The following is a 13520-nucleotide window of genomic DNA, read 5'->3' on the forward strand; positions in this document are numbered from 1 at the left end:
GTGAACAATAATGTAGGCTCAACACATCAAGTATACCTATATGTTTGGATTGTCGTTTTAGGAATTGTAAAGTGCCCCGAAGTAAGTTTTGTTTGTTTGGAAACTTGTTATTTTTAGGTTTAAGTGTTTTATTTTATAGAGTTTTGATTAATTTAGGATGTAGCACGAGTTATTATTAAACGACAATAAAAATTAAGATAACTAATTATCATTAAGAAAATAATACCAAAAAATAATATAATATTAACATAAAATATACGTTTTATTTACAAATACACAATCTCCATCCTCCTAGGTCCCATATGTGGGAGCCTTTAGAATAACCTTAGGCCTAAGGTGAACCCCACCACCCTCACCATCATCTCTATCCCTCTTCTTCCTCTTAATCCGTACATGCTCTATGGCATGATCATCCTACGTTCGCTTCCTTGGGGGCTTGTTCAAAATATGCTTTCTATGGGAGACGAAGGTGGCCGAAATGTGAGCTACAGGAGATGACTCAATCTCAACAGGAGACGGGTTCACAAGTGCAGAAGAATGAACCTGAAATAACATATAAACAAATTAGTTTAGATTTATGCTAAACTAAACATGGAATAACACATAAATGATTAATTAATACATTATTTTATTATAAAAAAATTAAACCTATGTGTCGACGGACTCCTGAGATAGCTGGGGAGAGGGCTCCTTAGAGGGCTCATGAGCTGGTTCCTCAGCGGTTTCCTGAGCGGACCTCGGAGCCGGAGATGTAGATGGTCTTAGAAGCAGGAGACGGATCCATAGGTGTAGAAGAATGAACCTGAAATATCATATAAATAATTTAGTTTAAATTTATTCAAAACTAAACATGAAATAACATATAAACAATTAATTAATACATTATTTTATTGTAAAAAATCAAACCTATGCGTCGACGGACTCCTGAAATGGCTGGTGAGAGGACTCCTGAGATGGCTTCTGAGCGGTCTCCTGGTGGGCCCCGGAACTAGAGAGATGTTAAAGTCCTCGAATAAGTAACCAAAGTCCAGCTCCGTGCCACCCTATAGATCATGAGCTGGATGTTCACCCTGTTGATGATAGACTGGCGGCTGTGCAAGCGATGGCCAGAACATGTGATCTGAAAATAAATCCGGCGCATATACAGGTGTTGATGGATGCTCTGAATTCGACGGTCGGTAAGAAGTCGATGGGATCTCTGAAGTCGACGGAAGTTGTTGGGCTGGAGCTGGAACTAGAGCATTCTTGTCAGGCTTATCTACTAGACCACCACCCCCTATGGCCCCACCCCCTCTGTGACCAGCCCCTTTGGCCCTACCACCTCGGCCACCAACCCCTCTGCCCCTACCCTCTCGGCCACCAGCCTCTCTGGCCCCACCTCCTCTGTCACCCCATTCTACTACCACCACCTTCGGCATGACCACAATCACGACCACCCGCTGCCTGATGCGAGACCTCTGGAATACGTTCGTCGAGACGTTCGAGCTCCTGTGGCTGTAGCATACCACCCTCGGCTAGCTGAATCATCCGCGCTGCATATCTCGCTGTCTCGGGGGCATCCATATGGTCCAAGCTCTCCCAGTGCACCCTCTGTACGGTCCGTAGCTGCATTTGTTTGCAAATATTAACGATTGAATAAATTTGTAACGTAATACATAAGATGATTAATTAAGTTTAAGACTAATAAAACTTACCAACGCCTCATACTGTCTTACGAGTGCTACATATCCTCCGCCATCTGCACAAGGCCTCGCGGGGTTGCCAATCAAGCTGCGAGTGATCTGCGCGTACCACTATATGTACCTCTAGAACGGAGTCGCATGTCCGACCACTGCTAGCGTCCCACCCTCTGATCCCAATGGTGGACCTGGAGCTGCATAAAGGCCCGCCATGCATCAGTGACGGCAGCACTCTCGTTCCGCGAAAAATGGTCGTGCTCCCAAGTAACCTGCTAGGGTATATTTTGTGCATACCAGCCCTATAAAACGCCCGCAGCTGATCCAAAATCTGATCATACGACGTCCATATAAAAGCCTGTAAAAAGAATTGAATTAGTTAACAATAAAAGACTAAAATAGTAAAAAAAAAAAAAAAAAAAATAACATACTAATGTTAAATAAAAAAAAACTTACCGTGTCCGCGGTCATACGATCTAGCTAATCCCTGAACGGGAGAACTCTGTGGTGCGTATCCACATCTCGGATTACGCCTCCCGTCCATCTCCGCGCGTAGGGCACCACCTCAACAATATAGTCAAGCGGAGAGTCAGCAGCTGTGGGCTGAAAAGGTCTCATCCTAATCCACACCCACATCTGAAAGGGTCATTAAAAAAATATTTTATTAGTCATCGTTTCAAAAAGTTATATTTAGAATAAAATTACACACACTTAAATATATTACCTGGAAGAGCGGGCAAAATGCAGCAACATCGGTCCTCGGGCTCATAAACGCTCGACAGAATCCTCGATACATGTAAGCCTGGACAGCAACGCCCCAACTGTAGCATCCCAACTCGCCCAGATGCTCCAGAAACGGCAAATACCTCAAGCTCACATGGAAACCCGATGTGTTCGGGAACAGGGTGCCCCCGAATATGATAAGAAGGTACAGACGAGCACGTCGGTCAACATCCACCTAAGTGTGTTCTGTGTAATCGGATGCTCCATGTCTACGAGGCGCAAGTGAGTGAAGAGGGAATGTATCAACACCCGACTATGTCTCCATATATCATCGTCCTGAGGCGCGGAACCAGTGAGCCTAGTCAACTCCTGCCGATACGACGGCATCTACTGAGGCTCCTCAATATACAATGCGCATCCATCTGCCTGTAGATCGTAAATGACCTCCACATCCTGAAGGGTGATGGTGGCCTCACCAGTGCGGAGATGAAATGTATGGGTCTTCGATCGTCATCGCTCAATTATGGCCGTCACAAGAGCCCTATCATGTTGTAGCGACCAGCAACGACGCAACGGTAGATACCACCCTGATATAGCATATATAAGATGCGACGATGTGGGGTTCGAGCGCCTAAAATATCCCATACTTGTTCCATCAACTTGGGACGGACCAAGCGGCTGGCATCTACATCCGAATCCCATACTAGCTGAGACCTATGCTGCTGCTGTAGATGAAGTGCCTCTGGCTCAAAGGGCCCCGTATGAAGGGGAACAGGACCCATGGAGGTGTCGTATCTGTTTTACGCATTTTTAATTAATCATTAACATATAATATTAATTATATAATCTTTTATCGAAAAATTATACTAAGGATGTTCAATCCTAAACTAAGGATGTTCAAACCTAAACTAAGGATGTTCAATTATACTAACTAACTAAGACTTTAACGGGAAATTATATTAACTATCTAAATTTGCGAATTAATAATTGTTAATTAATTATTATACTAACTACAATTTACTAACTAATATTATATTAATGCTATTTTAAATCTTAAACTAAGGATGTTCAAACCTAAACTAAGGATTAATACAATTAACTAGCAAATATAATATTAAGGATATTAAGGTTTAACTAAGGATGTTCAATCCTAAATTAACAAATATTTCACAAAAAAATATATAAAGATTAAAAATTCATTATCATATAGTTAACAATTAGCTAGCAAATAATTAATAAATAGTTAACAAATAATTAACAAATAAACAATTAACTAATGAAACTATTAACAAATATTTAATAAATAATTAACAAATGAACAATTAGCTAATCCGACAATTAAGAAATATTAAATAAATAATCAACAAATAAACAATTAGCTAACAAACAATTAAGAATTAATTAATAAAAAATTAACAAATAAACAATTACCTAACAATTAATTGATAAAAAAAAAATTAAAAAAATAACCAAAAACAGGGCAGTGGACAGCCCCATTTGAGCAAAACAAAAAACAAAAAAAAAAAGAAAGAAGCTAAATACTCTTTTTTTTTTTTTTAAATCCACAACTATTACACAACAATCAAGCTTAGGATAATAATACATTTAACAATGTAATAGAAAATTCGTAGTGAAATACCTAAATTGAAAGTTGTTTTTAGTTTTTGAAATCGAGCTCTACGCCGCTTTATTCCGAAATCAAAGCTTTGAAACTTGTTCTTTGCCTTGAATATATCAAGAATATTGACTTTCGGGTTAAAAAATAACACGAAAATGATTTTTTTAATGTGGGGACCCTTTGGAAAGTCGTGTTGTTTTTTAAAAATGGTGGGGGGGCCCGATCAGTGAGGAAGAAGAAGGGGACCCCTTTTTTTATACCCCTATTGTGCACTAATTTAGTGCGCAATAGGACTTAACTGTAAATTTACAGTTTGGTCCTATTGGGCACTAATTTAGTGCGCAAAAAGTAGTTATGTAACTTTTTTTTTTTTAATGAGTTATTTTGGTACCTCCTGTCACTTTTTGGGTCATTTAAGTTGCGGACTCTGAATAGTAGAGGTCGGAGGACAAATATGACCCTTTTCCCTATATTGAAAGAACTAAAGGAAAAGTATAGTTTCCGTTACGTCTTGTTAAAACTGCTGAAAATTAAAAGTGCAACATCCTACTTATGATCATAACTCATAAGCCATATAGCTCCTTTTCAAATCTTGCAAAATGCATCAGCCACGCCATGTCCTAATCCTGCAAGAGTAGCTCAGTGAACAGCGAGTGTCCTGCAAGCAGATAAAGAGGTGTGTATGTTTTGTTACTATCGTTTACTGTTGTTTTTTGTTACTACAAAACAAATGACAAGTAGAATTAATATCAGATCTCGTGACCCTAGGTCTTTTGTCGCCACTTATCTTCCAAGAGGTGACGTTTTCACTGATTTTTTTTTTTTTTTTAAAATTAACATTTAATTTGATGTTCCACCAACCTTTTAATAGCTCCCCTAGAATATATAATCGAAAGAAATGGGAAGAAATCTCTTCTTTTTTTTTTCTTTTTTTTTCTTATCATTATTTATTTAAAGTCGGATTCAAAATTTAAAATTTATGAATTCATACGACACTTTAACTTAAGTAGCCGTTTGGACGTAGTTAGAAATCATGTTTGAATATACAATTTGGATATTTTAAATTATATTTTCCCTTATAGACATAAACACTCCACAAGTTGTGAAAACTATTAAAACATTCCCAATTCTTATACAATCTTACCAAATGAGCAAGTCATAGTTCATAACAAAATTAATACGCTACTAGAAGGCCTTTCTAAAAAATACAACATTAATTGATCAAACTTTAGTTCAATAAAAACGAAAATTTAACATGAATAGTAATGTAACTACTCTTTAATATAATCCTCCCACATGGTACGAATAATCTCTTTATGCCGAGCATACATATTTAAATAATTGTTAAAAATATTTACCAACTTATGGGTCTTTTTTTCACAAAATATAAAAATTATCAGTCAAGTTTTATATTTAAAATTTTTGAAATCATGTTTTGAAACTCCTAATCATGCCTTTTTGAATGATTTGGGGTTTCAAGCCATTGTTTGAAATCATGAGATGAAATGCATGTCCAAACGCTGATTTCATCTCATGGTTTCAAACCGTATGTCCAAACGCCTACTTAAAATACGTTAAAAAAATTAAGTTCACACTCAAATAAGATTTGAGCAAAAACTATTGAATCTTCATGAACCTATAGGTAACATGCTGGATTCCCTCGAATTCATTAATTTTATAATATGATACTTTGTTATTCGCATAGGACTCACAGTGAGCACACCACCACCTTATAAAGAAAGCCTACTGATTTAGCAATGTCCCAGTGATGATCTTACTTAATTTTGATTTTTAGTGACATAGAAGTTGGTGTTGAGAAATAAAGGTCCGATTTTAGTGATAATCTTAAAATAACAGTATATATTAAACACTCACTGGGGAAATGATACTATATCTTATTTTGGTTTGGTCATATCTAGCCTTTTATAACCCTGGCGAGTCAAGGGTGGGGTTCTCTAAATTATGGTGCTTTGTTGAGCACCTTTAGTTTTTAAGTAATAAAATATAGTTATTCGGTTATAGCATCAATATAGTTGATAATTTTAGGCAGAGTACATGATTAATCTTTTAAACTTATCAATTTTTTTTTTTTTGACATTTTAGTTAAAGGTGCGATTGATCAAACGTACATTAAAAATGTATCTATTCAACACAATTCTAACAAACGACCATAAACATATCTAAGGTGTGGGGTGCTCCCATTTCAGAGAAACATTCCAACCAATGAAAAATAAAAGCATCATAGAAAAATATTGCCAACTAGCTAGCCTTCCTTCCAGTCCATCCCATTATTGAAATGATCGATAGACAATCACGAATTCAAATTATATTTAACGAAAAACACTTATGAATAACATGTAATTTATAAGATGATTCAAGGAGTGTTAAAAAACAAAAAGATAAGACTAAAATTACACAACTTAAATTTTATAACTATTAATTATAGTACGAATAAAAGTATCTGTACGAAAACAGTTTAATCATACTGCAAACTAATTATCATTGACATTCTTTTGAAGTTGCAAAACGAGCCTAAAAAATTAACATAAAGGGAATGAAAATAGAAATGTATAATCGGATAAAGTCAATCTCAAATAACGACGTACATTAACTCACGAAAACAGTGAGTAGGATACCTCTGTGTGAACTTCTGAATTAGTGGTTGAGCTCATCTACTTTTCTGCAGTAATGAGAACTCAAATCCACAAAATTTGCGATCACAAAAATTTTCTCAAACTCTCTACACTCGTAATTTGTCAAGGCAACTTTCCCTAACCTTTCAATGTACAACGGTCTTCCCTCGTACTATTTCCTTTTATAAGTCGATCTTTCCTCCTTGTAAATCTCATGACAAAATTGAGATAATAGTATTTCAAAATTTTATCTAGCTCTGAAAATTGAAAATAAGAAAATCAATTATGTCAAAACTCTGAGGTGAGAAAACCTTCCTACGGATGCGTAGATGCATGGTTGAAAGCATTTTCCTCAATTATATATGTGCATACATGACCATTGTATTATCATTAAGAGTATTAATAGCAGCTTATATGCTTCGGAATTTCTTCAGACCTAACAATAATTCAAGGTTAAATAGTTTTCAAGAAAGTTGTAATTGTTTTTTAAAGCAAGTTAGAAAAGAAAGTGTACCACCTAAAATGCGATAGGAATACTGACATATTTAATTAAACATATATTTTATATATTGGCCTAAAGATACCTCGAGCGGAGTTGAGCTCCTCTCCAGTAACATTTTCTTCACCCTCAAGTTTGGATGAACTACACCTGTCCATTTTGAATTTAAATGTTTTAGATTTAATTAGTTTAACTATAGTTAAGAAGGTTGCTAACTTCACAAATTACCCGACCGTTCTATGGTTTCTCTACAATAAAAATTTACTTGTAGTGAATGTTTACATCCAATAAATGAATACACGTCATGTATTTTTTATATATAAATTTATTACTTAACATGATCAAGTGATAGATCTTCACTTTATTTTTTAGTTAACTAAAAATTGTTCAGAGAGACATCAATTCCACAGTAATTTAGTTTCACCGTAAAACATTGCCTCTTAGCTATAGTTTGGTGGTTAGATAATTTAAATTTAAATCATTAAAAATTCAAAGTGGACATGTGTAGTTCATCCAAGCTTGCACTAACGGTGTGCTAGAGAGTACATTGCTAGGGAGAGGAGCCCAACCCATTCAAGTATGTAAAAATTATCTCTATAAAAAAAAAAAAAAAATACTACGGAAAATGAAATTTCTTATTATTTATAATTAGACAAAACGTGCTCAAAATTAGTTTTGTTCTGATGTGTTCAAAGATTCCATGAGTAGAAAAGTTAGTATAAACAATATAGAACAAAAATTTAGTGATATTTTATACATATTATTTAGGGAAACTTACGGAAATGAGGTGATTTTATATGTAAAATTTGGGGCACGTAAATTTATGTTCGTAAAATAAGGTATTTTATGTATATATTTTTTAAAATTGATATAATATTACTTATAAAGGTGTGCTAGAGAGAACATTACTAGGGAGAGGAGCCCAACCCATTCAAGTATGCAAAAATGATCTCTATAAAAAATAAGAATGCTTATTATTTAAATGATTCACTTGGTTAAAGATAGAAAAGTTATATAAACAATATAGAACAAAAATTTAGTGATATTATACATATTATTTAGGGATCAATTATTTTCACGTAATACATTTTTTTATATATTTTTTTTTATAGTGACACCCATGCTGCAAGAATGCTAAATAATTCACTTGGTTAAAAATCGAGTTATTTACCTAGAGTACTATAGGGATCAATTATCACTTAATACATTTTTTCTTTGCCTATTCGTGTCCTTCGGCTATCTAATTTACCAATTATGGCTGAAGTATACACTCTTTATACACTTCGATTTTATAGATATGCATATTTAATATACACTATACGTTTACATATTTTGTAAAATAGATGGCGAATCACATGTGGCTATAATTTTCCAATTATTTATCCCATGTGAAGGTTTATTAGTAGGTAGCCAAACCTTTTCCCGTAAGTGCCACTACTGTTGTATTACTCTCTCTATAAAGCACAGTCTCATCATTGCTACAATCATCTTTCACTTTGGTTGCACTCCACTTTTCAGGTTCTTGTCTCTCATTATTTCTATGTAATAATTTGTTAAATTTAAGCAAATATTTGAAGCAATTTTTTTTTTCTCTGAATCATATGATATTTAGATTTAGCATTCATGTGGGTCATTTTTCTCCTCTCTCAGTTTGTGCTGACCTAGAAAATATTTTTGCTGAATCTCTAGATATGTCTAATGCATGTCTTAATTTTAGGGTGAATTTTCATGGATGATCATCTAACTTTCATTTAATTGCACCAAAGTAATAAAACTAATTATGTAACGAAACAGCTTTGCCTATATGTCATAGATCGGTGTTTGATTCAGGTAATTCTGTTTTTTTTTTTTTTAATAATTAGTGTGGAAACTGGAAAGTAACAAACATGCTTTAAGGATGATATCATGTATTGTCTGTTAAGTTGAGAATAAGCTAAATCAATTTTCCTATATCTTTGCTTAATTTATTTTCTTGATGTATAACTTATTTAACATGCATGTGCTCTAAATTTGTTCTGTAAATCTTTATAATATTGTTTTTCTGCAAGAGTTAGATGGAAGCACATAAATTGCTTGTTGTTGCATGTTATTAATTTGTCAAAATGCTACCAGATGTAATAATTAATGCCGGTCTAAATGAGTTACTCTGTTTTCTTTGGCAGTAGTTCCTCCCTGATCATATACTTGGAAAAAAAAAAAAAAAAAAAAAAAAAAAAAATTCAAAATACTCTAGATTTCTAGTTTAGAGGCGAATCCAAGATATAAATTTTTCGGCGATAAGGTTTTTAGCACTGAACGCATTCCACCTTTAAAATTATGGGTTCAGGATTTATTATTTTATACTTGTTAAAATTTTAGTATCTTTTCACATATGTATCTATTCTACATATCGAAAATGCTGGCATCGACGGTCGGTTGAACTCCTAGTCCGAACACTACATCCACCTCTGCTTAGTGGTACATAGAATGCCATGACAATGTCGGGGATCAGTTTTTCCGGTCTCAAGTTTTAGACTATCTGTGTGCTACAATCAGATTAATGCATGAAGTAGTAGTATTTTATAAAAGAAATGCAATAAGGGACATGCTATTTCTGTTTCATTTACACAAGTTTCCATGTTGAGGATGTTTACATATTTACAGATTAGTGCTTCTACACTCTAGCCTCTCTTACCCCCAAGGTAGGGTAAGGTCTGCATACACTCTACCCTCCCTAGACCCCACCTGTGAGATTACACTGGGTATGTTGTTGTAGTGCTTCTACACTCTGTGGTGCCCTTCTTGAATTTTGTTATGTGATAATTTCTTTAATACTTCTGAATGGAGATGTTGCATATTTGTGTATAGATTACAAGATTATCCTTTATTTTCGTCCTAGTTTACTTGTCCCTGACTAAAAATGCAAAAAGTAGAGTTCTTTGTGGTTCATAACTTGGTTTCATTCCTGCTTGTTACAGCTGTACTAGCCTGTTGTTTCCCTAAAATGTCAGATGTGAAGGAGCCCCTTCGTCCCAAGAGGTCGACGCAGTTGGTGGACTTTCTTGTCCAATTCAGATGGATCGCTGTTGTCTTCTTTGTTCTTCCTTTCTCGTGCCTGTATTACTTCTCCATATACCTAGGGGATGTTAGATCTGCACGGAAATCTGACAAGCAGCGTCAGAAGGAACACGAAGAAAACGTAAAAGAGGTTGTGAAGCGCCTTGGAGAGAGGGATGCATCAAAGGATGGCCTTGTCTGCACGGCGAGGCCTCCTTGGGTTGTTATTGGAATGAGAAATTGTGACTATAAGCGTGCTCGTCATTTCAAAGTTGATCTTTCCAAGTTTAGAAATATTCTTGAAATCAACAAGGAACGAATGGTTGCTAGAGTTGAGCCTCTTGTCAATATGGCCCAAATCTCTAGAGTTACCATACCGATGAATCTTTCGCTTGCAGTTATTGGTGAGCTTGATGATCTGACCGTTGGTGGTCTGATCCATGGGTTCGGGATTGAAGGAAGCTCTCACATCTATGGATTGTTCTCTGACACAATTGTGGCACTCGAGGTTGTTCTAGCAGATGGACGGGTGGTTAGAGCTACAAAGGACAACGAGTATTCCGATCTTTTCTATGCTATCCCATGGTCTCAGGGAACATTGGGGCTTCTTGTTTCAGCTGAGATTAAGCTTATACCGGTGAAGGAATACATGAGACTTACCTACAAACCTGTAACTGGTAATCTAAAAGAGCTAGCACAGGCTTATGCGGATTCCTTTGCACCGAGAGATGGAGACCAGGATAACCCTACTAAAGTTCCAGACTTTGTAGAAGGCATGATTTACAGTCCCACTGAAGGTGTTATGATGACGGGTAGATATGCTTCCAAAAAAGAGGCCAAGCAAAAGGGTAACGTAATCAACAGTATCGGTTGGTGGTTCAAGCCATGGTTTTACCAGCATGCTCAAACTGCACTGAAAAGAGGGGAGTTTGTAGAGTACATTCCAACTAGAGATTACTGCCACAGGCACACAAGATCCATCTATTGGGAAGGGAAATTAATTCTTCCGTTTGGTGATCAGTTCTGGTTTAGGTATCTCTTCGGATGGCTCATGCCACCCAAAGTTGCTGTGCTTAAGGCCACTCAAAGTGAGGCTATCAGGAATTATTACCATGACCATCATGTCATTCAGGATTTGCTTGTTCCTCTTCACAAGGTAGCTGATACTCTCGAGTGGGTCCACCGCGAGATGGAGGTAAATACTCTACTACTCCCTCAGTTCCTCTGTCCCGTTACCTTATTAGCCTGTCCCAAAGGAATTACTCCTTTTTATATTTAGAGAGTATTTTTTTTCTGTTCAAGGTTTTTGTGCACTAAGTTCTGATATTGTATTTGACTTAAATTTTGTTTAGGTATATCCTATCTGGCTCTGCCCACACAGAATCTATAAGCTGCCAGTGAAACCTATGATCTATCCTGAACCAGGATTCGAGGCACAAGGGAGGCAGGGTGACACTAAATATGCACAAATGTATACTGATGTTGGTGTCTACTATGCTCCTGGAGCTGTATTAAGGGGTGAGCCCTTTGATGGCGCAGAGAAATGCCGTGAAGTGGAGCTTTTTTTGATCGAAAACCACGGATTCCAACCTCAATACGCCGTGTCTGAGCTATCAGAGAAGAACTTCTGGAGGATGTTTGATGGAACCCTATACGAGCAGTGCAGAAGAAAGTACAAAGCCATCGGAACATTCATGAGCGTGTACTATAAATCCAAGAAAGGAAGGAAGACGGAGAAGGAAGTGCAAGAAGCTGAGCAAGAGAAAGCAGAACTTGACACTCCCGAGGTAGATGAGCCTGCAGATTGATTTTAGCATCTCTTTCTCAGTTTCCTGCACAATGGCAAGTGTAGGTCAAACTTCCAAAATAATGTATGCAAGAAGCCGTTTCCATTTCAGTGTTATGCTGGAAAATTGTCTCTACCTTTCAAGAAGGAATCTACTGTTTTCCTTTACATATATTTCTAATGTCCTGCATCACAGATTTTATTTTCTTGAAAAAGTTTAACTGATAATAAGCTTCCAGTTATCAAGATTCTCTTTAACAGAAGAGTGAATAGGTTAAAAAAGATCCTTAACTATACTGGTTTTGTGAGTTTCATACCTAAATTATTGGTGTTCATGAACTCCTAGTGCCATGTAAATTTCACCTCTCATGAAGTTATTCCAAACATTTTTCTACATAATCATCAATCGGGGTTTTTAAACTAACTAAAGGGAGTAACTGGCAAACTCAATAATTTAACATTTAAGTATGAAATTCTTATAAATGGTAGTGATAGTTTAGTATGAAATAGTTTGTCTATCATCAAAACCAAAAAGAATATCAGAGGTGCTACGCAGATAAATTATGCTATCAAATTCACCAAAATGTTTTCCTACGTAGTTATAAGGTTTTTATCCTCCAAATAGAAAGCTGCAAAAGCAAAACAACGACAGGGGATCAATAAGATGCAGAGCTAGTTATTCAAATGGTCATCCAATTCATGAAAATAATCAAAATTACTTTTAAATTTTACTGTAACAATAAAATCCTCAACGTTAACCTAACTTTCTCATAAAGTCATTTTAGCCGAAAAGTCTACTTTTTCATGCCAAGTCACTTTTGACTTTTTGTAACAATTTCCTTACTGGAAAGATGGCGTATTGCCTGTGCCAAGTCCGAGCAGATGCTCATGCTATTTATTTAGTACTGCCTCCTGACTAAAAAAGAGTGTCCACTTAATTTTTTTTTTTTTGAATAAAAAAGAGTGTTTACCTATTAAATCAAGAAAATGAACTTTATTTTTTCAAATTTGTCCTTATTAAGTGTTATGTGATTAAATCTCAATATCTATTTAATTAGGAGCAATTTAATCAAATTACTTATTTTTATGTAGGAGTTAGTATTTTCTTAAAGGGTGTGTAAATGATTAAGTGGATACTATTTTTGATCCGGAGGGAGTATTAATTACTAATTAATATATTATAAATGCAATTTGCACATGCTCAAAGTTGTACTGTCAATAAAAAGAGAGAGAATCAATAAAAGCACCCCTAAATTATTATTCCCTATGTCTCAAGTTATGAGATATAGTTTATATAGAGTTTAAGAAAAAAAGAAAGACTTTTGAAATTTGTGGAGACTTTTGAAATTTGTGGTCTAAAATAAATCATAGATATTTATATGATTGTAAATCATTTCATTAAAGCTAAAAAGAGAAGCTTTAAGTTAAATTATCTCTAAAGATAAAAATATTTCATTTTTTAGGACATATTAAATATATATATATATATATCACATAAAGTGAAATAGAGGGAGTATGTATTTATTAGTTTCATACTAAAACACAGGGG

The 13520-nt window shown here is 35.3% G+C and overlaps 1 protein-coding gene across 1 annotated transcript; it reads left to right on the forward strand.

Moving 5' to 3' along the window:
- Positions 1-8543: 8543 nt before the first annotated feature.
- Positions 8544-12139, forward strand: LOC132030225 (delta(24)-sterol reductase-like). Its single transcript, XM_059419755.1, has 3 exons — positions 8544-8667; positions 10107-11380; positions 11538-12139. The coding sequence occupies exons 2-3, from the start codon at positions 10133-10135 to the stop codon at positions 11991-11993; spliced, it is 1704 nt and encodes a 567-aa protein (XP_059275738.1). The 5' UTR covers positions 8544-8667; positions 10107-10132; the 3' UTR covers positions 11994-12139.
- Positions 12140-13520: the final 1381 nt, after the last annotated feature.

This window comes from Lycium ferocissimum, chromosome 9 (genome assembly GCF_029784015.1).
Source record: "Lycium ferocissimum isolate CSIRO_LF1 chromosome 9, AGI_CSIRO_Lferr_CH_V1, whole genome shotgun sequence".
In the NCBI taxonomy this organism is placed as follows: Eukaryota; Viridiplantae; Streptophyta; class Magnoliopsida; order Solanales; family Solanaceae; genus Lycium; species Lycium ferocissimum.

Bases quoted from the DNA above. Each gene is read 5' to 3' on its own strand.
- LOC132030225 (XM_059419755.1), top strand. From the start codon at position 10,133: ATGTCAGATGTGAAGGAGCCCCTTCGTCCCAAGAGGTCGACGCAGTTG. The intron at 11,381-11,537 runs GTAAATACTCTA...AATTTTGTTTAG, and splicing joins GGGTCCACCGCGAGATGGAG to GTATATCCTATCTGGCTCTG.